The 26,673-nt window shown below is 47.6% G+C and overlaps 1 protein-coding gene across 2 annotated transcripts in view; it reads right to left on the reverse strand.

Annotated features, from left to right (window-relative positions):
- ccnd2a (cyclin D2, a) overlaps window positions 1-26,391 on the reverse strand; it is a 28,922-nt gene extending 2,531 nt beyond the window's left edge. Inside the window, exons 1-4 of one of the 2 annotated variants that reach the window (XM_022189936.2) lie at window positions 25,932-26,391; window positions 24,341-24,556; window positions 17,580-17,739; window positions 6,931-7,079 (exon numbers count right to left, since the gene is read on the reverse strand). In XM_022189936.2, coding sequence (XP_022045628.1) covers window positions 6,931-7,079; window positions 17,580-17,739; window positions 24,341-24,556; window positions 25,932-26,126 — 720 coding nt within the window. In that variant the 5' untranslated portion in view covers window positions 26,127-26,391. Of the gene's footprint in view, window positions 1-6,930; window positions 7,080-17,579; window positions 17,740-24,340; window positions 24,557-24,997; window positions 25,723-25,931 lie in introns of those variants that run through there. The other variant, XM_022189937.2, reaches the window with a different exon arrangement.
- Window positions 26,392-26,673: the final 282 nt, after the last annotated feature.

The following is a 26,673-nucleotide window of genomic DNA, read 5'->3' on the forward strand; positions in this document are numbered from 1 at the left end:
TTTATAACTGGCCTTCTCAACTAAAAGGATTCACTCTGAGTGAATGTTATAAAATAGAAATAGAAGTGATTAAATCAGGACGATCTCCTCTGTTCACTGAGTTTCATCAGTTTGTCTCCTACTGTTCTTCTGTTTCCTTCATCTTTAACTGTCACTTTTATTACCCACTAAGCTCCAGATCTTAAAGCTTTATTAATCACTTTAACATGTTTTCTAGACTCTGTTTCAGGATAATTTCAGGTTAATCTGTCTTCTAGCTGAGTCGCTAGCTGTTAGCATAGCATTAGCAACTGAGAGAGCAGCTCATTTCCTGCTTCAGAGACCTCAGAGATTCAGACAGAGAGCAGCTGCATCAGAGCTGAAGCAGAGCATTAATTTATCGAAAATCAGCCAAAAAACAAAAACAAAAATCAGAAAAATGAAAACATCATCCACGATAGTCAGTCAGACTGATAATCGTTCTATCCTCAGTCTGTTTCTCAGTGAGGAAACCAGATTATACAGCAGAATTCTGTAAAATGTATTTAAAGGGACGGTTTAAATTATCTGCTGCCAGGAAGGAGTCCAGACTACAGCGTTACATCAGGACTAATACCGAATGAATACCACTCTATAGCCGTGCACACGCAAGGGCGTGCACATGTAGCTGAGCGTGCACGCCGCCACCACCCACCTTTCACCGTTCCCAAACACACAGAAACTCAAACAGAAGTCACCGTGACAACAGCTGGAAATGCAGGGAAAGCTGTTAATTACACCTTTAACCAGATCCAGTGTGAGAGGCTGCAGGGCTCCACCTCCTCAGAGGAAGATCAGACTGTTCTAAAGGTGAGGAGCTATCTTTAACCCTCCCGGTGTCTTCATTTACAGGAACCAAAAAATATTGTTCCCTCGTGTGAAAAAAATCCAAAAATTCAGCGAAAAAAATCCCCAAATTTGGCAAGAAATAAAAATTTGGAAAAAAAATCTAAATATTTTCAAAAAATGAATAAAATCTTTTTTAAAAAATCCTAAAATGATTACATATAACAGTAAAACTTCTAATATTGTCTTTAAGAGCATTCAGAAAAAATCAACCAAAAACCAGAAAAATTTGCTGGAATTTCGTTGATTTTCTGTGAATGTTCTTGAAGAAACGTTGTTTTTGCATTTCTATTTTTCCACCAAAAAAAATTCAAAAATTTCTCAAGAATGTTGAAAATGTGGAGGTTTTCACTTTGAAATTAAATTTTTACCACTTTCTCAAACTTTAAAACTGCAGGACGACAGGAGGGTTAAAGATCTGCAGGAGGAGGACACCAACAGCGCCCTCTGCTGGAGAAATACGAGAATGCAGCAGCAGCCGAGACACACACACACACACACACACACACACACACACACACACACACACACACACACACGCCCCAGCCTTAAAGCTGCAGGCGTCTGTGAATCAGGACTTGATGGTGAAACATTCATTTGGAAATTTACAGCTAATTTAAACCTGACGGGCCACAGCTGGAGCCTCCATGGAACCAGAACTGAGCTCAGAAGGTCAGCGTGTCGGAGGTCAGGCAGCGTGACGCTACGGGGTGAGACACGCCGTCAGAGGAAGACACGCATGTTTAACCAACTGTCAGGACGGAGATCAGTCTGGATGCTGCACATGTGGACAACATTAACTAAGGAGGAGAAGAAGCTTATTAAATCTGTTAAACTCCACTGATCAGCCTTTCTGTCCATATCTGAATGTATATTCGGCAAATCCTCCCGTGACAGCTCTTTAACTCTGACTGAAACTACCAATAATTTTCTCCAGTTCTTCCTCCTCCACAAACCCTGATGGACGGACTGATCCGGGCTTCCTGCCTTTCTGAGAACATTTTCCTCAGCCCTGGTCTGATGTGGAGGAAACCCGAACAGCGTCGGTCCCTTCATCTTCTCCAGAGGGTGGCCACTAACAGAAGGGCGTGCACACTCGTGCATACACAAAATCTTCCCACCAACATGTGCCCCATTGGCCATAAAATCCCAATTCCTGAGAGAAAATTAAGTAAAGCACAGATCTTGTAGAGGAACTGCTTGTGTCCGACCGCAAGAATGCACGGCTTCCTTCTAAAAGACCTTCTCCTCGGATCCCATGCCAAGCCCCACGGCCTTCATCTGAGAACCTTTAATGACTTCAGTGTGTGACTACTGGAAACACCAACGCTGCTTTCATAGCAGCTCAACGTACTCGGACAGCGGAGGGCCGACAGCGCTGAATAAACGGGACTGAAGCTTCTTATTGTGGAGCCTCAAACCAGAAAACACATGACCTCCTCAGATCCTCCATCTGCACACCTCAGACATGCATCACACTGCAGCAGTCTGTCATTCAGACACATCAATGCATGCACGTCATCCTGTGTGACGCTGGAGGCAGGGGGAAGTCGTGCAGACAGACAAAACCAAAAGGAAGAGATGTGTGAAGCCGTGGAATGTGTTCTAACTGCTGACTGCACCACACCAGACGGCGTTCGCTCCTCTGGAGGATCGGTGGTCAGACAGCTGAAGCAAACTCTACGGATCTCAGGGAATCTGAAACTAAATATCTGGGGGCTGACACTGGAAATCACAATCACCACATAACTCCAGTGTCCACAAGTTACAACAGAAAATGTGACCTTTCTCTTTCTCCAGCTGACACGTTAAAACAGCAGCAGCGGTGAAGCCAGAGCCTGCGTTCATAGAGAGAGTGTGTCTTATAAAAGCATCTCTGTTGTTTAAAACAGACCACAGTGAGAAAAAGAGGAACCCAGTGAGGAATGGGAGAATGTGTTTCCGGTGTCTGGTAGTGTGTGAACCTTATAGAGATGAATGAGAGAAGAAGTGTCTATAAAACCTCTAAAACCTTAAACTTCTCTGACCTCCTTTTAATCAGTCAGGAATAAAGTGAAGTTTTACTCTTCAGTCTGCAGCTTTATGATCAAACCACAGCTAAACTGTCTACTTCAAACTCAACATATTTCTATTTTCTGACTCAGAGCAGCTCTCTGCTCCTGCTGGCCACCAGGTGACTGTGAGGATTCCTCCAGGATGGTGACTAGATCAGGTTGCACTGGAGAACCACAGCTTCTGGACACCACAGATGCCAGCGGGGTGGCAGCGGGGTGGCAGCGGGGTGGCAGCGGGGTGGCAGCGGGGTGGCAGCGGGGTGGCAGCGGGGTGGCAGCGGGTGGCAGCGGTGTGGCAGCGGGGTGGCAGCGGGGTGGCAGCGGGGTGGCAGCGGGGTGGCAGCGGGGTGGCAGCGGGGTGGCAGCGGGGTGCCAGCGGGGTGGCAGCGGGGTGGCAGCGGGGTGGCAGCGGTGTGGCAGCGGGGTGGCAGCGGGGTGCCAGCGGGGTGGCAGCGGGTGGCAGCGGGGTGGCAGCGGGGTGGCAGCGGGGTGGCAGCGGGGTGGCAGCGGGTGGCAGCGGTGTGGCACGGGGTGGCAGCGGGGTGCCAGCGGGGTGGCAGCGGGGTGCCAGCGGTGTGGCAGCGGGGTGCCAGCGGGGTGGTAGCGGTGTGGCAGCGGGGTGGCAGCGGGGTGCCAGCGGGGTGGCAGCGGGGTGCCAGCGGTGTGGCAGCGGGGTGGCAGCGGTGTGGCAGCGGGGTGGCAGCGGGGTGGCAGCGGGGTGGCAGCGGGGTGCCAGCGGTGTGGCAGCGGGGTGGCAGCGGGGTGGCAGCGGGGTGCCAGCGGTGTGGCAGCGGGGTGGCAGCGGGGTGGCAGCGGGGTGGCGTTGGCTGTGATGCTTTTGGCAACAACAGCTGCAGAGGTTGGAGAAACTTGCTTTGCTTCATATTTTCTGTTTGGCCTCCAGACGCTGGTTCTCCATCCTGTCCAGAACCCAACAGAACGTTTAGCCTCAGATCTCCATCTGATGAGGAGCTTCAGGGTTCAGTCACAGATAAACTGTTTAAGGTGTTCAAATGACTCATTCAATAACCATTTCTCTTTTTTTGGTGCATATGAAAGTCTAAAAGCTCAACCAGTGACAGAGTGAAGCAGCTCTGAAGCCTCTAAGTCTGGAGATCTGCCCCAGACTGTGGTTTTAGATGGTATCTCTAGTGGAGCATGATGTAAGTTCTTAATAAACTTTCTAAATGAAGAGACAGCGTGTTTCAAGTTTAGTTTGGCTCCCTGTTATTTACACTCAGGCCTCCCTATATGTTGAGTTAGGAGGGATGCCCTCTGCTTTGCGTCCTGTTTTCCTGCAGCTTGTCTGGATCCAGGAATGTCAGGATCTGATCACAGAGACTTGATTCCTCCAGTCTGAGAGCTTGCAGCCTGAACACACTGAGGCCTGTGCTGCTGAGGCCAGATATTTGTTTTTCCTCGGCTGCTGACTGACTTCCCAGCGCTCACACCAGAGGGAGCCCTGCCCTCCAGCAGCAATGCATTCTGGGCCATGGAGAGGCAGGACACCCCTCAGAGTCCTTTCACACTTCAACAGCTTTCCTCCTCCTCCTTTTGGGACAGAATTTAACATCCATGCTGATCTGCTCCGTGCACACATTAACTCCAGTGTTTATACTAGGTCTGCAAATACCAACCAGCAGCCTTCTTCATCATGTTGTAGTGTCTTCGGACCTAAACTCTGGACAGTCTGGAGGTAGAATTCACACGAGTAGAAAATAAGTCATCTTCCTTTATCTGGCTCTCCTTTCCTTCTACAGTTCTACACTGAGCCCTCTGCCTGATGAAAGCCAGGCATCGGTGGGTTCCTGCGCTGTTTGGACTCTGCTGCAGCATTCACTGGACCGCCTCACACCAGCCCTCCTGCAAAAGCTCTCAGCCTGGCTCCATTTACAGGGTTCTGTGTACGAAAGGCCTTAACCAGCCCGACGGGACGGACGGAGGGGAAGAAACCCGCCACATGCTAACCTACAGTCCAGTCAAAACAGAGGAACAGGCTTTAAAACCTGCAGACTCTTCATTTTAAACCCTTAAAAAATCCAGAAACGGCAAAAACAAGCAAAAACAATCATCTAAGTTTCAGTTTTCCAGTGGTCCTTGAACTACTCCTCTCTGCTCCATTGGAACATTTGGACAAATCGCAGCTTAAAAAACATTTTCTCTGACAGGATGCTGCAAAAAAACAGTAAACTCTGCAGCCATGAATTGTTTACAGAAAAAACGTGATAAAAAAATGAGCGCATATAGTTCCCTAATTTGTGGTACACTGGTAACACTGGTGAACACTCCAGCCCAGTAGGTGGCGCTAATGAACCTAAAGTCTGTCTGCAGCATACGGTCTATGGTCTGCAGTGAAGAAGAGCCACAGGAGTGCCGTCAGGAGGTTTGGTGAATAGAGAAGGAAAATGAGACTCATTGAGCTCATTGGGAGGAAAGTTTTCTTTAAAATCTTCCTGATGGCAGCTCGGATAAAAGCCTGGTTGTTTGCAAATTGTTCAACAGAGAGTTTTCTGATCACCTCAATGTAAAACATGTTGCTGTTAGAACCAGAGCTAATGTTAGCTACCACAGTCCTGCTAATGGCTAATGGTGTAGCCATCCCATAATAGACCACTTGCTTTAGTTGCACCACTTGCACCAAGTGCTTTAGTTTACAAAAAAAAGTAGTAAAATGTGAATATAATTGCTATAATGTCATTTTGAGTTTGCAGTAACATGTGAATGTAGCAGACAGATGAAAAAATATTTAGCTGCAAGCCTAAAATATGCATTAATCTCATAAATGTTGACACCCCTTCCATGGAGTTAAACAATGAGAATAAATGCAGACAAAGGAAAAAAAAAGAAAAATGCAGATGAATTTAAATGAAACAAACATTTTTGTAATAACTTAAACCACAAATAATAACAATAAGAACTGAAACCAAAAAATGTCTTTCTTTTAATAACTTAATTAGAAACTTTTAGTTTATGAAAAATATTTGCTTATTAATAAAAACTTATATTCCTAAAAACAGAATCATCAAACTGACACCAATTATCAGACCCAGAAACAATGAAAACAGAATGAATCTGTGGATTTTCTACTTTCTGAAGGTCCTTTAACTACTTATGCTTTTGTTGGAATCATACAGTGGAAAAAACACTAAATCCAGGCTTTAAATCATCCAAATCATTTTTTTCTATATGTTCTAATAATTTTAACTTATTAACACATATATGTCTATTCATTGACTCAACTGTCAACCAAAATTTATTTGAATTGAAAATAATTACTTGTGTCAAAAATTGCTGCTTGACAAAAAATGTGATTATTGTGATTAATTAATTACAAAGCCTGTAATGAATTTATTTTTGTTTTAATATATATATATAAAACTTATGGCATGGTGACTCTGTGATGCTGCTCAGACATCTCTGAGTTCTTTACTTCTGGACCCAGTGGAACTTTTTCCATTGAGGTGTAAAACTTTCTAATTGAGTGAAAATGAAGTCCAGTGAGCAGAAATGAACAGAGCCCGAGGGTGAATGAAGACATTTTAGTCTTTGCTTCATCCTCATTTCTTACATTTTTGTCTAGATGTCAAATATTTGCTCCAAAAAATGAGTTAGTGGGAAGTTGAATCCCAGAGAAGCGTGACATTTCAACATTTATTCTGTAGTTCTCAAACACGAGGCGTTTCTCAACCTCGGACAGAAACCAGTTGACCTGCTCACTAACACTGGCTGTTTTACTGGTACCACGATGACTCTGTGGAGCGTTTCACTGAAATAAACTGATAAGATGAAAGGTTGGAGCGTGAGAAGAAGCTGGTTCAGTTTGAATCAGAGTGACTATAGCTCAGATAGAAGCAGCTAGCTGGAGTCTGCAGGGACCGACATTAATCACTAATTCAAATATTACTCACAAACATCCCCTGAAACTTTCCACACGCAGCTCTAAACTCTAAAACCACACTGGAGCTGAATTTCTAGAATGTATTGCTGCGTTTCAGATGTTAAACAAACTCACCACTTCTGTGTTTGTGATTTTGGCCAGCAGGTCGGTCAGGTTGTCGCCCCACTGTGATTGGTCGGATGAATCCAGCTGCAGGCCGCAGATCGCCGCCCCCACACTTCCTGTGGCGATCATGGAGGGAGGGTACATGGCGAATCTGAAGTCTGTGGAAAGAGGAAACACTCAGTGAGTTAAATGTGGTTTCTGGGCTTAAAAATCCAAGTACTTATTTTTGTGTTGAGGAAGGAGCTGCGTTCCTGGGTTCAGTGGGAAAATAATTAACCACCTTTATTCACCTGGTGCCTGCAATTCATCCGCCCACAGAAAGGGTCCGACACATCCCTCCCACAGACAATCTGATCTGCTAATCTAGCATCAGCCAATAAATACTCCTTCCACTGCCCTGGATCTGAACGCGGTGCTGCTATTGACCAGAGGCCGGGATAATGAGGGTTCACTGGGCTAGTAAAGGAGCTGAAAAGCAAAGAGCCTCCCCAGCCCGGTCCCCCTTCCCCAGCCCGGCCCGGCCCCTTTTCTTCCATCTCCAGAGTAAATCGTGTGCTCGCTGAAAAAAGCCCCATAGCGCTTGGAAAAGGAGGAATAAAGAGGCTCAGTGCCTCTGCCAACGCGCACTGCTGTAGGTCCTTTTTCCACGTGTGGTCACAGACGACAACTCAAAGACCAATAACCTTGTTAGCTCCCTCACTGTCATTCATAATGCAAATGAGACAGCTTGTGAACGGGCCAGGAGCCACACACACGCACACTCACACACACACACACACACACACACTACTTTTCTCTATTCTCTCTTTATGTCTTGCTCAACCTCTACCTTTCTGGAAACCACATGGCTGCTGAATGGCGCACATGCTCCGTCTGTAGCGACACCAGGCAGCGGTTAGTACTGGTGGTCCTCCTGTCTGTTAGCATGTTAATAGCGTGGTGGTCGTCCTGTCTGTTAGCATGTTAATAGCGTGGTGGTCGTCCTGTCTGTTAGCATGTTAATAGCGTGGTGGTCGTCCTGTCTGTTAGCATGTTCATAGCGTGGTGGTCCTCCTGTCTGTTAGCATGTTAATAGCGTGGTGGTCGTCCTGTCTGTTAGCATGTTAATAGCGTGGTGGTCGTCCTGTCTGTTAGCATGTTATTAGCGTGGTGGTCCTCCTGTCTGTTAGCATGTTCATAGCGTGGTGGTCCTCCTGTCTGTTAGCATGTTCATAGCGTGGTGGTCGTCCTGTCTGTTAGCATGTTAATAGCGTGGTGGTCGTCCTGTCTGTTAGCATGTTAATAGCGTGGTGGTCGTCCTGTCTGTTAGCATGTTATTAGCGTGGTGGTCCTCCTGTCTGTTAGCATGTTAATAGCGTGGTGGTCGTCCTGTCTGTTAGCATGTTAATAGCGTGGTGGTCGTCCTGTCTGTTAGCATGTTATTAGCGTGGTGGTCCTCCTGTCTGTTAGCATGTTCATAGCGTGGTGGTCCTCCTGTCTGTTAGCATGTTAATAGCGTGGTGGTCGTCCTGTCTGTTAGCATGTTAATAGCGTGGTGGTCGTCCTGTCTGTTAGCATGTTAATAGCGTGGTGGTCGTCCTGTCTGTTAGCATGTTATTAGCGTGGTGGTCCTCCTGTCTGTTAGCATGTTCATAGCGTGGTGGTCCTCCTGTCTGTTAGCATGTTATTAGCGTGGTGGTCGTCCTGTCTGTTAGCATGTTATTAGCGTGGTGGTCCTCCTGTCTGTTCGCATGTTCATAGCGTGGTGGTCCTCCTGTCTGTTAGCATGTTCATAGCGTGGTGGTCCTCCTGTCTGTTAGCATGTTAATAGCGTGGTGGTCGTCCTGTCTGTTAGCATGTTAATAGCGTGGTGGTCGTCCTGTCTGTTAGCATGTTATTAGCGTGGTGGTCCTCCTGTCTGTTAGCATGTTAATAGCGTGGTGGTCCTCCTGTCTGTTAGCATGTTAATAGCGTGGTGGTCGTCCTGTCTGTTAGCATGTTAATAGCGTGGTGGTCGTCCTGTCTGTTAGCATGTTAATAGCGTGGTGGTCCTCCTGTCTGTTAGCATGTTCATAGCGTGGTGGTCCTCCTGTCTGTTAGCAGGTTATTAGCGTGGTGGTCGTCCTGTCTGTTAGCATGTTATTAGCGTGGTGGTCCTCCTGTCTGTTAGCATGTTATTAGCGTGGTGGTCGTCCTGTCTGTTAGCATGTTAATAGCGTGGTGGTCCTCCTGTCTGTTAGCATGTTAATAGCGTGGTGGTCCTCCTGTCTGTTAGCATGTTATTAGCATGGTGGTCGTCCTGTCTGTTAGCATGTTAATAGCGTGGTGGTCCTCCTGTCTGTTAGCATGTTCATAGAGTGGTGGTATTCCTGTCTGTTAGCATGTTAATAGCGTGGCGGTCCTCCTGTCTGTTAGCATGTTCATAGAGTCGTGGTATTCCTGTCTGTTAGCATGTTAATAGCGTGGCGGTCCTCCTGTCTGTTAGCATGTTATTAGCGTGGTGGTCGTCCTGTCTGTTAGCATGTTATTAGCGTGGTGGTCGTCCTGTCTGTTAGCATGTTCATAGCGTGGTGGTCCTCCTGTCTGTTAGCATGTTAATAGCGTGGTGGTTGTCCTGTCTGTTAGCATGTTATTAGCATGGTGGTTGTCCTGTCTGTTAGCATGTTAATAGCGTGGCGGTCCTCCTGTCTGTTAGCATGTTCATAGCGTGGTGGTCCTCCTGTCTGTTAGCATGTTATTAGCGTGGTGGTCCTCCTGTCTGTTAGCATGTTAATAGCGTGGCGGTCCTCCTGTCTGTTAGCATGTTAATAGCGTGGCGGTCCTCCTGTCTGTTAGCATGTTAATAGCGTGGTGGTCCTCCTGTCTGTTAGCATGTTATTAGCGTGGTGGTCGTCCTGTCTGTTAGCATGTTATTAGCGTGGTGGTCCTCCTGTCTGTTAGCATGTTATTAGCGTGGTGGTCATCCTGTCTGTTAGCATGTTAATAGCGTGGTGGTCCTCCTGTCTGTTAGCATGTTATTAGCGTGGTGGTCGTCCTGTCTGTTAGCATGTTCATAGCGTGGTGGTCCTCCTGTCTGTTAGCATGTTAATAGCGTGGTGGTCCTCCTGTCTGTTAGCATGTTATTAGCGTGGTGGTCATCCTGTCTGTTGGCATGTTATTAGCGTGGTGGTCGTCCTGTCTGTTGGCATGTTATTAGCGTGGTGGTCCTCCTGTCTGTTAGCATGTTATTAGCGTGGTGGTCGTCCTGTCTGTTAGCATGTTCATAGAGTGGTGGTATTCCTGTCTGTTAGCATGTTAATAGCGTGGCGGTCCTCCTGTCTGTTAGCATGTTCATAGAGTCGTGGTGTTCCTGTCTGTTAGCATGTTAATAGCGTGGCGGTCCTCCTGTCTGTTAGCATGTTATTAGCGTGGTGGTCGTCCTGTCTGTTAGCATGTTATTAGCGTGGTGGTCGTCCTGTCTGTTAGCATGTTATTAGCGTGGTGGTCCTCCTGTCTGTTAGCATGTTAATAGCGTGGCGGTCCTCCTGTCTGTTAGCATGTTAATAGCGTGGTGGTCGTCCTGTCTGTTGGCATGTTATTAGCGTGGTGGTCCTCCTGTCTGTTAGCATGTTATTAGCGTGGTGGTCGTCCTGTCTGTTAACATGTTCATAGCGTGGTGGTCCTCCTGTCTGTTAGCATGTTCATAGAGTGGTGGTATTCCTGTCTGTTAGCATGTTAATAGCGTGGCGGTCCTCCTGTCTGTTAGCATGTTAATAGCGTGGTGGTCCTCCTGTCTGTTAGCATGTTATTAGCGTGGTGGTCCTCCTGTCTGTTAGCATGTTATTAGCGTGGTGGTCCTCCTGTCTGTTAGCATGTTCATAGCGTGGTGGTCCTCCTGTCTGTTAGCATGTTAATAGCGTGGTGGTCCTCCTGTCTGTTAGCATGTTAATAGCGTGGTGGTCCTCCTGTCTGTTAGCATGTTATTAGCGTGGTGGTCATCCTGTCTGTTGGCATGTTATTAGCGTGGTGGTCATCCTGTCTGTTGGCATGTTATTAGCGTGGTGGTCGTCCTGTCTGTTAGCATGTTAATAGCGTGGTGGTCCTCCTGTCTGTTAGCATGTTCATAGCGTGGTGGTCGTCCTGTCTGTTAGCATGTTAATAGCGTGGTGGTCCTCCTGTCTGTTAGCATGTTCATAGCGTGGTGGTCCTCCTGTCTGTTAGCATGTTAATAGCGTGGTGGTTGTCCTGTCTGTTAGCATGTTATTAGCATGGTGGTCGTCCTGTCTGTTAGCATGTTCATAGCGTGGTGGTCCTCCTGTCTGTTAGCATGTTAATAGCGTGGTGGTTGTCCTGTCTGTTAGCATGTTATTAGCATGGTGGTTGTCCTGTCTGTTAGCATGTTAATAGCGTGGCGGTCCTCCTGTCTGTTAGCATGTTCATAGCGTGGTGGTCCTCCTGTCTGTTAGCATGTTAATAGCGTGGCGGTCCTCCTGTCTGTTAGCATGTTAATAGCGTGGTGGTCCTCCTGTCTGTTAGCATGTTAATAGCGTGGTGGTCCTCCTGTCTGTTAGCATGTTCATAGCGTGGTGGTCGTCCTGTCTGTTGGCATGTTATTAGCGTGGTGGTCCTCCTGTCTGTTAGCATGTTATTAGCGTGGTGGTCCTCCTGTCTGTTAGCATGTTCATAGCGTGGTCGGCAGTGAGAGGGACGGCAGAAGAGTGTGACTCTATCGTCCAGAGTCATCACCTCATTTCACCCAATTGAGACACAACATCCGTCCCTCTCTGCTGATAGCATTCAGACTGACGGCCAGACAAAGACCGGCTGGACACAGAGACGGAAGGGACGGGGGTGGAGGAGGAGGAAGATGAAGAGGGAGGGATGGACGGCGTGGTAGAAAGGAAGGGAAGGTGGAGGCATGGAGACAGGAGGGGGACATCTCTGCAGCTCATCCCTCTGCAGTCTGTCCAGACCCTGGTGAGGTTCTGGAAGAAGAAAAGAGTCGGCCTCCAGTGACCCCCGTCCCACCCACCCTCTTCCCTCTGTTCCCGGCCACCTCTGGGCTGGAGGAGTGGGCATCGGGGGCGTAGAAACAGGCTCACATTAACATATCGCCATATTCAGTTGTAAAGCAAACTGTGTGCGACGGCTCTGAAGGAAATTTTTCTTCCTTCTCTCTCTTTTTTCTGTGGAATCAAAGAGGTAGGTCCTTTGATAGCTGCACAGGCAGCCCCTTGCTGCCTTCTTAACATGCACAGCCAGGCGCTTTCTCATCTTGTGGGCTCAGTGTTGACAAATAAATGAACTTATTATACACCCCTGTGTTCGCTGCTGGGCCTCCGCCAAGGGTCGATTTATTAACGGATGCCTCGAGCCAAGAGGCAAGAGCCACAAAGCCCCTCAGCATTACATCACTGCTGTAAGAGCCCAGCTCTGCTGAGGGAGAGGACAAAGGCGTACAGGGATTTACTGTAAGTGTGCAGCGAGCGCATTCTGACGGGCAAGACACCTCAGAGACAGGAGGAACAATGCTCCGATCGCTGCCAGCTGTAAGACGAAGACACGGACAGACGCAGGTCTGTAGCGCTGAGTGGAGGGCGGTGGGCAGCAATCTGATTTTTAGCTCTCAAGACAAGACAGGTCTGTAGCAGAACAAGGACGAGCGCGTGCAGCCGGACAGTCCGGCCTGGTGCTGCTGCAGGGGAAGAATGGCTGCATTTCAGGAGGCCTCATTGATATTCATGCTGAGGATAAACAGTGTATGTAGCTGAGTGGGGACGCCTGCGATGGAAAGCTCACTGCTGGCCCAGCCTCTCACCCCTTCAATGGCCCTTTCTCCTCCTTGTGGCCCCATGAAGCTCCAGCCTCTGGTCTGCTGCCCTGCATGGCGGCTCCTTCTGGGTGGCTGCAATGCACAGTGTGCAGGTTAAAACTGTAAATTAATTAAAGCTGGAAAGTTGAACAACAGCCAAACTAAGAAAGGAAAAAGCCAGCTCTTCCAGATCAGGGTTGTGTTCCAGATGTGTAGCGCTTATTGACCGTGTTATTAAAGGACCCGGAGCCCGCTGACTGATTAACGCTAAAAACAAACATTTGGGGACTGGAATGACAGAATGTTTCACCACTAATGCAGCTCAGCCTGGAAGTCCAAACATGGTCCACATGGTCCACCTCAGAGGAGGTCCTCAACTCAAGCTAACAGCAGCTTCCTACTGAAGCTCTACCATGGACAGAATAATCGATGAAGACGCAACTCCTCCACATCCATTCACCACCACTTGTTCTGCACTGTCACTCTGAGTCATGCGCTTAAACTGGCCAGAAAACAGAATTCCTGCCTAATTGCAGCGTCCTGTGACAGCCCTTCTCTCAACATCATCTCCACCGTCACAGCTGCAGCCTTGAGGCTCGGCTAACGTCAGCGTCGAGAAGCACACTGAGCACATTTCTACAGAAGATCAAGGAAGAGGTGAGTTTTCTCTGCATCGGAACCCAAAGCTGGAATGCATTCATGAAAGCAGCTGTTGGAGGACCAGATGTCTGTAGAGAAATAAACAGAAATACAGACTGCTAAAGGTGAAACTAAAGGCTTTCTGTCCTGTTCACACAGAAAAATGACATCATTCATCCATCATCCATCCATCCTCCATCCATCATCCATCCATCCTCCATCCATCATCCATCCATCATTCATCCATCCTCCATCCATCCTCCATCCATCATCCATCCATCATCCATCCATCATCCATCCATCCTCCATCCATCATTCATCCATCCTCCATCCATCCTCCATCCATCATTCATCCATCCTCCATCCATCCTCCATCCATCCTCCATCCATCATCCATCCATCATCCATCCATCCTCCATCCATCATCCATCCATCCTCCATCCATCATCCATCCATCATCCATCCATCATCCATCCATCCTCCATCCATCATCCATCCATCATTCATCCATCCTCCATCCATCCTCCATCCATCATTCATCCATCCTCCATCCATCCTCCATCCATCATCCATCCATCCTCCATCCATCCTCCATCCATCATCCATCCATCCATCCTCTACACTGTTTAGTCCTCATTAGGGTCATGGGGACTGGAGTCTGTCCCAGCTGACTGGGAGACACCTGGACAGGTAACAGTCTATCATTCTGAAAATCCCACTACCTGAATAAATAAAGATTAAAAGAATTTAAATGGTACAGACCAGAAAAAGAGTTGTCTTCACTGAGGAGGACAAAGCCTCAGAGACCTTGGTGTCCTGTCTAAACGTCCAGGTCAAAGCCACGCATGGTAACGTTTACTTCAAATCACAAATATTAGTCTTTGTGGTTACCATGACCTCCAGGGTGAACATGTAAGCACAAAAAGATTCAGATTTCTAACCCTTTCTGGTGGATGACTGTAAAGATGTCCTTCCTGGTGACTCAGCTCGGCCACAGTATTTATAGTGTGGAGCCGATTACACCAGTGAGGTGAAGGGGGGACTCAGGACATGCCTCTCCATGATTCACCCGTGTGTGTCATATTTCTGGGCACCAGCCATCAGGAAGTTTTTCCTTCATGTGTTGACGATGCCGCCGGACCGGACGCGATTCCTCTCATCGGTGGAGCGAGCAGAAAAATGATAATTTGTCGGAGGAGGCGGCTAATTTGTCGGCGGTTCTGACTCATCGAACATGAAGGGGCTTTTATGTAAACAAACACCAGTAAAGAGCTTTTTATTGACCACATCTGACATGAATCATCATCTCTAGAATGCTGCTCTGAGCCTGGAGGGGATTCTCCAGCAGCAGCCGCTTGGAGAGGAAGCTGAGGAGCATTCCTGCCTGCGGACCACAGAGAGCCAAAACACACGAGGATTTATGAATCACACTACCATATTAGACTGGCTGCAAAAAAAAGAAAAAGTCCATGTGATCCTCCAGAATCTTTGGCACACAGCTTGGGGATAGGTAGGACAGCTTTGTGCATATTTTAATTGTTTTGAAATAAAAGTTAAATAGAGTGGATGGAGTGAATGTGATCCCATCCAAGCTTCTGCTGGGTTAGGATCTGCAGTACAAACTAAACACTGGACTGCACCGGATAGTTTATGTTTAGTCCAATGTGCAAAATGTTAAAATGCAGGGTTTATATGATCTGTACACTGCATTTGTAAATACTTTCTGTAAATCTAAAGCCCAGGCGTATATAAAACTAATCCAACATCCCGGAGAGAAAGTGGCGTCTTGAGTTTGTTAGCTGGTGAATCATTAGAGAAACTAACCAGTTAATCATCAAGTTCCTTCTCACATAGTTCAAAGACGCTCCACATACCAGAGAGGAGTGATCAGAGATAAACCAAGGAGTGCTCCGCTACATAAATCCCTCCTTATTTAGATCCAAAACTTGTTGCAAAATCTTCATTGTGTCCCTCAAGACAATGGCCTCTCTCCTTGGACTGCACTGTTGGCCCCGATCCAGGCTTCCTTTTGATCAGCTTCTATGACCATTGTCACCATTCCATGCATACCATTAGAGAGAAAAACACACCATAATCCCTGCCAGTATGGCCAGAAGACGGAGCTCAATGACCACAGCAGACAGGTTGGGGTGCATCTGTCTGCCCCATGCCCCCGTCCATTCTCCCATTTTACCTCAATTGAATAAGAATAGAAGAGGAAGCTCGGAGTGCTCGGTGTCTGTGTGCAGGAATGGAGGTTCATAATCTCCCCTAATGAGCTTGTTTCTGGGCTATTATCCGGCGGCCTGCCTGAGGGAAACGCTGATGTTTCCTATCAAGTGGCCCTGCAGCGCTGACCCTCACATGGCTCTGCATATGAAATGTAAGGGCCAGGCCTTTTGTCTCCTTTCTCCAGCCTCTAGCTGAGCCCCCTAGCCATTTGCATAGTCCTGAATGGACCAGCCAATGTTATTAATTAATACGGAGCCAGCCTGCGCCACCTGACAAAATCCCACCGAGTGGCCCGAACGGAACTGTTTCATCAAAAGAGAGGAGCCATTAGGAATGAGAGGCCTTATTCTCCACTCGTCCTCGTCTCGCTCTTGTTCCCTGAAAACAGAGAGCCGTGGTTTTCATGCTTTCTTTGCAGCGTATAGGGAGTAGTGGTGGGTGGTGGGCTGAATGGGAAGGCCACAGGTGACCTGCTGTCGACTGTCTTCAAATGTAAATCCTCCTGAGAGATCTCCTCCTTCTGCCGCTTTACCTTCTCCACTGTGCTGCTCGGAGGACGTCTCAACGAGGATTCTCACCAGATAACCCCGAAGATTTACGGCTGGGAATCTTCCACTAGTGGGGTTTCAAATTCCCAGAGATCTTCAGATGCACCAAGCTGTTGACTCACTCTCCTCCTCCCGTTTTTCTGCCCTCTGCTTGGATGCAGATCTGCGGAGAGCATCTGCAGATAAACGGCCTGTTGCTGATCCAGAGCGATCTCCACAACGTCTCCTAAAACACAACGTCAGGAGGATCACTCCAGGAGATCGTAAATTTATTTCCTTCGCCTCATTGAAGCAATTAAGGACAAAGTGCATGCTGAGTCTTTCACAACGTTGCTTTGGGAATAGATCCGATCACTGAATGCCGTCGTTCTGCACACTTTAATCCGCTGAGAGGAAAAGATGTGATAAAACGGAGACAAAGGGAGAAAAGACACATATTCCTTCAAACATTTCTCACCATATCCATTGCACAATCAGCTGTAAATACCTGTCTCTTCCCAAACACACCCTCTGAGTGACGTCAGCACACTGGTTCCCATGGGGGGTGTAGTTAGCATAGCTAGCATAGTTAGCATTCCTGTTTGTGGCCTGAAGAAGGCGAAGCTGCTGCTGGCTGCGGTGACCCAGAAAGAGTGACAGAAATTTATGGATTTTTCCTCATTAAATCTGAAGATAAATCCTTAAGGTGAACACTTTTTCTGACGCAAACAGCAGAAATTTGCCCTACAGAGAATCCCAACATGAGAAAGTGATCATGATCTCCAGCTGCAGGGCGGGGGAGGCGTGAGAAGTTAGGGGTGAGAGAAAGAGGGAAGGAAGGCAGCGGGGGAAAGAGATATGAAAACACGATGACATAAAACACTCCCCTGGTCCCTACTGCATCTTCTCCACCTTCATGGTCGCTTCATATCATTTAAAGGATCCTCCCAGGACTCGCTGCATGTTTGATCTTCAGAGAACGGCCTCCACCCGTCCACGGCTCAAACAGGGAATCAGCGAAGCTTTGAGGTGTTACTGGATGCTCTGGAAGCCTCAAAACATGACAACACAGCAGCCCAGGGAGAAGACAGATGATGGATGTCAGACTTTAGAGTCTGACGCTGAAACGTCTTCCTTCACACGTGCTTTTTCTAAAATGGGAATATTTCACATTTCACATCCGGGGGAACGAATCTGGCTAAAGCTACGGCTAGCCATGACCGGCCCGCGGCACATTACAGAGAGAAGAAGGACTTTAAAGCAGGCGCAGAGAGAAGATTGCCCATGAAGATATTTTGCAACACGAGAAAGTGTGTTGATGTCAGCCATCACCGCTTGGTTTGACTCGGCAGCTCCTCCATAACCAGCGTCACAACAAAAAATAAAGGAGGAGGATGAACAAAGACGATACTGAGTGGTCATCTCTAGGTTCAGCATCACCGTTTACTGAACAAACATCTGGCAGGGATGGAGCTCTGCTGGGGTCCTACCTGTGGCGCAGAGGGCGATGAAGGTCTGGACATGTTTCCGTATAAGAGCCAGCTTATCCTCGGGCAGCGGCAGCCTCCTCACGATGTGCTCGATGAAGTCGTTTGGCGTTACTGCTGCCAAGTTCCACTTCAACTTCCCCAACACCACCAGTTCCCATTCCTGGAGAGGAACGAGCGAGAAGGCAGGAGAGAAGATGATTAACAATGAACCAGAGCACATAAACACAGCCACACTTTTAGATAAAGCAGCATTTTACAAAGAGCTCCAACACTAAACCAGTTAGAATCCAGCCTGAGTGCATGAATAAAGAACTGGTCCTGCACCATATGGAGGGTATGGGTTGTTATTAGTAGTAGTATGTTCGTCTGTGCTAGCTGTACGCAGGTTATATATTATTATTATTATCATTATCATTATTATTATATTCTCTGCTGGTTGTATGCAGGTTTTCTATGATTATTATTCCGTTATTCTGAGCTCGAATGGCCTGCGACAGAGGAACTCCAGCAGCAGGTGACCTCACAGCGCTGTCTGCCTCCCGTCTGTCTGTCTGGCATCTGGGGATTTTCCTAAAGAGGCCCACCAGAGGTTCTACTGAGGAACGGAGAGGAAGCCGACGTCTGCAGAGCAGCAGCAATAAAACACTGTTTCATTTCTCAGTCGAAGCTAAACTGTGTATTATCACACGTTCTGCTTCACATGAACAACACCACACATTAGACAGGGTTTATTATTTATATTTTTACCCAACAACTGATTCACCTGTTGACTTAAAGTCACTACATGTGGAGAAATGTCTGTGGAGAAATGTGACAACACGCATGTCTGAGCGATGCGGGGCGAGGTAGAGGTGGGGTATTAGGTGGGGTATAGATGGATTTCACATGATGTATGCATGCTTAATTAGGCAGCTGCACGCGCAGACCCGGTGCAAAACAAAGCTGGTTTAGCTCGCCAACTCGGGATATTTATACACATTATATACACATATTACGCTGAATATGCCTTCTTGCTGTGCTGTCCCCTGTCAGAATCGAAGTAAAGACAACCCTCATTTAAAGTTTTATTCAATACCTGGAGGGGCTCATCCATTTCAACAAAATCGAAGGCAGTTGTGGCTACGTGCGATCAACCGGGATAACTGGTCGCAGGCACAAATAAAGAATGCACGGCTTTGCAGTGCACATTTCATTTCATGTAAACGGTCATTCAGTTTTGATTTATATTTGTAAAATCCTTTATATCATTATCGTGCATGTGAGCGATAATAGGGTGTTTTGTCATTACCACAATGAATATGTTTGTTGACTTAGCCTTGTTATTTTGATTTACAGGACTTTAATAATTATAATAAATACTGTTTTAACAGGTCGTGCATCTGATGATTCAGACAGTCCTGATTTCGTGCCTTCGGTATTTCCTCACAGGCGTGACAGTCCCAACAGCACCAAAGCTAAGAACAACACTGACAGGTAATGTGTACACTCACACCACGTTTCTGATGCTGGATGGTGTGTGAGTTCTTGTACGTGACCACAAAGCACCAAATTAGCAGCATCAAGGAATTTGTATGCCTTTAAATTCTCTTTCGTGTAAACGCTTGGCGAGTAGATTAAATATAAATAGATGTCCGGCCTGAATATTAGGCCATCGCCTCATATCCCGTAACCACTCTTGTTGCGGAAATGAGTACGGGTCCGGTAGTTGCGTACCTGCACTAAGTGTCAACTTGTTTAAGTAACAGGTGCGATCGGCAGGTGACAGCTCTTCAAGGTACGATTTCTTAACAATAACTTTCGGCTGTGCCATTGTTGTATATATGAAACACGGATGAACTTTTCACTTCCTGCACCGGGTCTGCGCGCGCATACCTTGTGTTAGTAAACACTGCAAGCCGTCTATTAGGTGGTCTATTAGGTGTGGCCTCCTCTCTTCTGAGGGAGTTTTGTTGCTTTCACTTCCTAGAGGAGGCGTCATTAACGGAAGACTTGGTGAGTAATTTGGGAAAAAGTTTTGTGGTTTGGTTCCGCACTGAGAGCCTCATGACGGGAGGACAGACAGACAGACAGACAGACAGACAGACAGACAGACAGACAGACAGACAGACAGGTCCATGCCCAGTTGTCTGATCACTTTGACCTTCTCCAGATCCTAATGAGGTCTGATATCTGGGAGATAACGGAGTTTTATAAAATAAAAGTTCCTCCAATGGGAGGAAGCTAGAGAACGTTCAGAGGTTAAAGGTGTCTTCTGGGTCAGCCTGCTGATGATCGGCTGCCTCCTGCCTCTTTTTCTCTTCCATCAATGCCAGCAGCGAACACTGAAGCAGAAGTGTGAGAAGCCTTGCAACAGGCTGCTGACTGAGTGGCAGCACCACTTCCTTCTGCTGCTGCCTTCCTCTGGTCACACCTTCATTGTAACATTGTGGTTCTCTTTACAAGAAATTCTTACCAAAGATGAGGACGAAAAAAAAAGAAAAAAACGATCACATGCCCCGAGCAGCTGATCTCTGTTTCCTGTATCTGCATGTCAGCCAAAATACTGCCTTATACAGAAACACAGGGAGGCTCAGAGAACATGAAGGAGGACCAGAACCAGAGAACGGACCGGCTTCATGAACATGAAGGAGGACCAGAACCAGAGAACGGACCGGCTTCATGAGAACATGAAGGAGGACCAGAACCCGAGAACGGACCGGCTTCATGAACATGAAGGAGGACCAGAACCAGAGAACGGACCGGCTTCATGAGAACATGAAGGAGGACCAGAACCAGAGAACGGACCGGCTTCATGAACATGAAGGAGGACCAGAACCAGAGAACGGACCGGCTTCATGAGAACATGAAGGAGGACCAGAACCAGAGAACGGACCATCTTCATGAACATGAAGGAGGACCAGAACCAGAGAACGGACCGGCTTCATGAGAACATGAAGGAGGACCAGAACCCGAGAACGGACCGGCTTCATGAGAACATGAAGGAGGACCAGAACCAGAGAACGGACCATCTTCATGAACATGAAGGAGGACCAGAACCAGAGAACGGACCGGCTTCATGAGAACATGAAGGAGGACCAGAACCCGAGAACGGACCGGCTTCATGAACATGAAGGAGGACCAGAACCAGAGAACGGACCGGCTTCATGAACATGAAGGAGAACCAGAACCAGAGAACGGACCATCTTCATGAACATGAAGGAGGACCAGAACCAGAGAACGGACCGGCTTCATGAGAACATGAAGGAGGACCAGAACCCGAGAACGGACCGGCTTCATGAACATGAAGGAGGACCAGAACCAGAGAACGGACCGGCTTCATGAGAACATGAAGGAGGACCAGAACCCGAGAACGGACCGGCTTCATGAACATGAAGGAGGACCAGAACCAGAGAACGGACCGGCTTCATGAGAACATGAAGGAGGACCAGAACCAGAGAACGGACCGGCTTCATGAACATGAAGGAGAACCAGAACCAGAGAACGGACCGGCTTCATGAACATGAAGGAGGACCAGAACCAGAGAACGGACCATCTTCATGAGAACATGAAGGAGAACCAGAACCAGAGAACGGACCGGCTTCATGAACATGAAGGAGGACCAGAACCAGAGAACGGACCGGCTTCATGAGAACATGAAGGAGGACCAGAACCAGAGAACGGACCATCTTCATGAGAACATGAAGGAGAACCAGAACCAGAGAACGGACCGGCTTCATGAACATGAAGGAGGACCAGAACCAGAGAACGGACCGGCTTCATGAGAACATGAAGGAGGACCAGAACCAGAGAACGGACCGGCTTCATGAGAACATGAAGGAGGACCAGAACCCGAGAACGGACCATCTTCATGAACATGAAGGAGGACCAGAACCAGAGAACGGACCGGCTTCATGAGAACATGAAGGAGGACCAGAACCAGAGAACGGACCGGCTTCATGAACATGAAGGAGAACCAGAACCAGAGAACGGACCGGCTTCATGAACATGAAGGAGGACCAGAACCAGAGAACGGACCGGCTTCATGAACATGAAGGAGGACCAGAACCCGAGAACGGACCATCTTCATGAACATGAAGGAGGACCAGAACCAGAGAACGGACCGGCTTCATGAGAACATGAAGGAGGACCAGAACCAGAGAACGGACCGGCTTCATGAACATGAAGGAGAACCAGAACCAGAGAACGGACCGGCTTCATGAACATGAAGGAGGACCAGAACCAGAGAACGGACCGGCTTCATGAACATGAAGGAGGACCAGAACCCGAGAACGGACCATCTTCATGAACATGAAGGAGGACCAGAACCAGAGAACGGACCGGCTTCATGAGAACATGAAGGAGGACCAGAACCCGAGAACGGACCATCTTCATGAACATGAAGGAGGACCAGAACCAGAGAACGGACCGGCTTCATGAGAACATGAAGGAGGACCAGAACCCGAGAACGGACCATCTTCATGAACATGAAGGAGGACCAGAACCAGAGAACGGACCGGCTTCATGAGAACATGAAGGAGGACCAGAACCCGAGAACGGACCATCTTCATGAACATGAAGGAGGACCAGAACCAGAGAACGGACCGGCTTCATGAGAACATGAAGGAGGACCAGAACAAGAGAACGGACCGGCTTCATGAGAACATGAAGGAGGACCAGAACCAGAGAACGGACCGGCTTCATGAGAACATGAAGGAGGACCAGAACCAGAGAACGGACCGGCTTCATGAACATGAAGGAGGACCAGAACCAGAGAACGGACCGGCTTCATGAGAACATGAAGGAGGACCAGAACCAGAGAACGGACCGGCTTCATGAACATGAAGGAGGACCAGAACCAGAGAACGGACCGGCTTCATGAGAACATGAAGGAGGACCAGAACCAGAGAACGGACCATCTTCATGAACATGAAGGAGGACCAGAACCCGAGAACGGACCATCTTCATGAGAACATGAAGGAGGACCAGAACCAGAGAACGGACCGGCTTCATGAGAACATGAAGGAGGACCAGAACCAGAGAACGGACCGGCTTCATGAGAACATGAAGGAGGACCAGAACCAGAGAACGGACCGGCTTCATGAACATGAAGGAGGACCAGAACCAGAGAACGGACCGGCTTCATGAGAACATGAAGGAGGACCAGAACCAGAGAACGGACCATCTTCATGAACATGAAGGAGAACCAGAACCAGAGAATGGACTGGCTTCATGAGAACATGAAGGAGGACCAGAACCAGAGAACGGACCGGCTTCATGAGAACATGAAGGAGAACCAGAACCAGAGAACGGACCGGCTTCATGAACATGAAGGAGGACCAGAACCCGAGAACGGACCGGCTTCATGAGAACATGAAGGAGGACCAGAACCAGAGAACGGACCATCTTCATGAACATGAAGGAGGACCAGAACCCGAGAACGGACCGGCTTCATGAACATGAAGGAGAACCAGAACCAGAGAATGGACCATCTTCATGAGAACATGAAGGAGGACCAGAACCAGAGAACGGACCATCTTCATGAACATGAAGGAGGACCAGAACCCGAGAACGGACCGGCTTCATGAGAACATGAAGGAGGACCAGAACCAGAGAACGGACCATCTTCATGAACATGAAGGAGGACCAGAACCAGAGAACGGACCGGCTTCATGAGAACATGAAGGAGGACCAGAACCAGAGAACGGACCATCTTCATGAACATGAAGGAGAACCAGAACCAGAGAACGGACCAGCTTCATGAACATGAAGGAGGACCAGAACCAGAGAACCCTAGAGTTTTTTTTTGCATGAAGTCTGATGTCACCGCAGAACTAAACTTTGAACAGCACCACAAAACCTGCGTTTATGATGAAGAATATTCTCACAGATTCCAGAAAATAACCAGAAACCAGTAAAAGCTACAGCAGCTCATCAGGAACCTGAACAAAGTGCAGCGATCAGCTGAGTGGGTCAAACCAGCAGTCAGGAACCATCAGAATCCAGTCAGAAGATGCAGTTCTTTCACAGCTTGTTGGATCAGCTGTTTACTGAGGAACATTTCTGCAGAACCACAGACCTGTTGTGAATCTCTCTTCATTAACTGGTTTCTTGGTGGAGGGAGAAGGTCCTAGATGCCAGAGGAGCCTCATCAAAGACAGAGGACACATCTTTAGACTCAGAGCATCATCGCCTTCACCTAGAACCTGGACGTTACAGAGGACACGCTCCGTCCATCCGGGACAGGATGACATCAGATCAGAAATGTGTGCATCCACAGTTATTTTTGGACCAAAGCTAAACTGTAAAAGGCAAACTTGAATTTCTCTGCGTCTCTCCCTCTCTCTAGCTGACAGGAACCGAGTCAGAAGTTTGGCTGGGGTTCAAGCTGACCTCGTTGCTCTGTGTGAGAATATCTGCCACTAGATGGCGATGGAGACCACCGGCTGGATACTGTAAGCCTGGAGGGTCTGTACAGTAGAGAACCTGTGGAACAAGCCACTGTGGAGCTTCACTCCTCATCCACCTCTGATGACAGAGTGGAGACCGGAGGATGGATTCAGGAGGAATCAGATCAGAAAGTTCTAATTTGAGCTGAGAGGTTTTAATGAGCAGATTTAAGGTGAATTAAAACCTCAGAGAAACTGAAATGAACCAACATGGCTTGCAGACATCTTAAAGAACACATGATGCAGAAACAAATAAAGATATCTGAACCCAGATGATGATGATGAATTCAGAGAGGTGGCAGTGAGTTGTGTGAATTGTGTAGAACCAGTTCTTACCAGCAGCTCCTGTGGTCTGATGGAGTTATCTGTGTAGATGCAGAGCTTCTCTGCAGTTAATGGACGAGTCTCTTTCAATTTGGATGCAAGAAACATGCACACTGCTCCCAGCAGCTGCAGGTTACACTTTTTGGTGGGTACCACTGCTAGAAATCTGTCTAAGTAGTTCATGGCCAAAGGAAAAACTTCTTCCTCGCACTTCTGCTCCTCACAAACCTGCATAAAGAGAGCAGACAAAGCAGAAGCGTTTGGAATCAGTAAGCAGCCTGATTTATTCTCCCAGCACTTCAGATGTATAGAAAACTTTTATGAGATAACGAAAGAAAAGACTAATCACATAAAGAGCACATATAAATCCAGTGACACTCAGAGTTGGTTCCCGGCCAGGAATGTGAGCCCAGCCCAACATGTTGCGACACCAAACATTAATTCCAAATTATTTCTAACAAAAGAATGAAATGCGTCTTAGACACAAACTGTCAATAGAGTCACATTCATGCAGTTCATTCACTAAGAAATGAATTCAAGTCACAATCAGCCGAGCCAAAAAAACACCCCGACAGCGCAACACACGGAAATACGCTTTTCTTCATTCGTCATATTTTCATAAAATAATTAAAAATACAAATAAATTACACAGAGACGTTTTCTTCGCACCATAATGTTCGGGAAGGTCTTCCACATCATACCCGACAATTCTTGTCCAAATCCATGTGGAATTAATGGGAATAAAATGTCAAAATTAAAGGCGAGTAGCGAGCGGCTGCTGTGGCGTGCGTCACCGCCGAGCCGATATATATATTTCAAAAATTAATTAAAAATCCCCAGAGGCTGGAATTCTCACAATAATTACACGAAAATAAAGGGGAAAGCTTTGGGATTGTTTACAGTGGGTGCTGAGCAGAAATATTAAAGAGAGAGTCTGAATTTGAACATAATTCCAGAGCGAGACGGAGCGGCGGGGGGAAGCCCGAAGTACAGATAAGGCCCTCGCCCCTTCCGACATTTAAAATAGATACCAAAAATGTTTGCAGTGCTTTTTCTGATCATTTCTATATTCAGTGGACACCCAAGACTCTCTTCTGTCATATCCGATGGCTTTTAGCTGCTGTTATTGCCTTTATGGCGCTGTAAATCCTCTTAAAAGCGCAAGCGCTCCTGTAAAAAACCAACATGGCGATAGGAGCAGCGCAGGGCAGCCTTGCATCGGGGAGTGCATACGTGTGCATGGAAATATTCAGGCTATCTAAAATAGGCCCTAATAACATTAAAGAATCAACAGGCTGCCTGAAGAGACACCATGTGAGGCGGATGAGAGAAATTCTCCGGTGTCGCACTGTCGCAGCTTGTAGTTTCGCAAAGTCTTCACGACCCGGACTTTAAAAAATGGAGAAAAATCGCAGAAAAACGACACATTTTCTTAAAGTGAGCATCAAACAGCTGAAATAAGAGCCGCGCGACGCTTCTGCTGCTTAAAAATGTGCAAATACAGCTGCGAAAAAGCAGGAATCAAACAAAACCATTAGGGTTTTTAAAGAAACGAGTCGAGCACGGAAATAATGAGACTTGTCAGCATTCGGTGTTTCGGTACCTCCAACATCCAAGTGGCCACCATCCTCCTCATAAACGGCTGGATGTCTTTCTGCACGCCTTTGAAATAGGAATATTGTGGTAGAAACCTCTCCTCTATAGTCAACAAGCTCTGCAGGACTCTGTCATCGCACAGGAGGTTCGGATCGGGACGAGCTCGTATGATGGTGTCCATTTCGAGGCAGAGCAGCTCCATGGTGCTGGCGCTTTGGCTCGAGTCAAAAAGTCGGATTTTCTCCCTCCGAAGCGCCACAGAGCGAAAATTTAGCAAAGAGATGGCAGGGAAAGTGTATTGGAGGCATAAAAAAGTGAGACTGCAGGGGCTCCGTGAAGAGTAGTCCTGCCTCTCCTTGTTGAGAACTTTTTCCTCTCTCCCCACAGTGCGCCTCTACTTTCATCCGCCAGATCAGCCGCACTTCAAGCCTGCCCTGCATGCGCTACTGACGCAATTCACTTCATTACCTCTGTATAGACCAGACGCAACACGCACCACTCCTCTCCCTTTCTGCTGTCCTGCTGAGCAACAACTTTCAGTAAACTTCTCACAGATCCAGGTCTGCAAGGCTTCTGCAGAATGTAGGAGTAGAACAAGACGAACCTGAGCTCCATGTGGACGAACTTTAGGCATTAAATGATGTTTTTAGCTGAAATTAGACTTTATATATTGTTATGGGACTATATTAAAATGTGAGGCTATAGCTGAGGCACCTTTATGGTTAAATGTCTTCATGTTGGTGATTTGC

This window comes from Acanthochromis polyacanthus, chromosome 8 (assembly GCF_021347895.1).
Source record: "Acanthochromis polyacanthus isolate Apoly-LR-REF ecotype Palm Island chromosome 8, KAUST_Apoly_ChrSc, whole genome shotgun sequence".
Lineage (NCBI taxonomy): Eukaryota > Metazoa > Chordata > Actinopteri > Pomacentridae > Acanthochromis > Acanthochromis polyacanthus.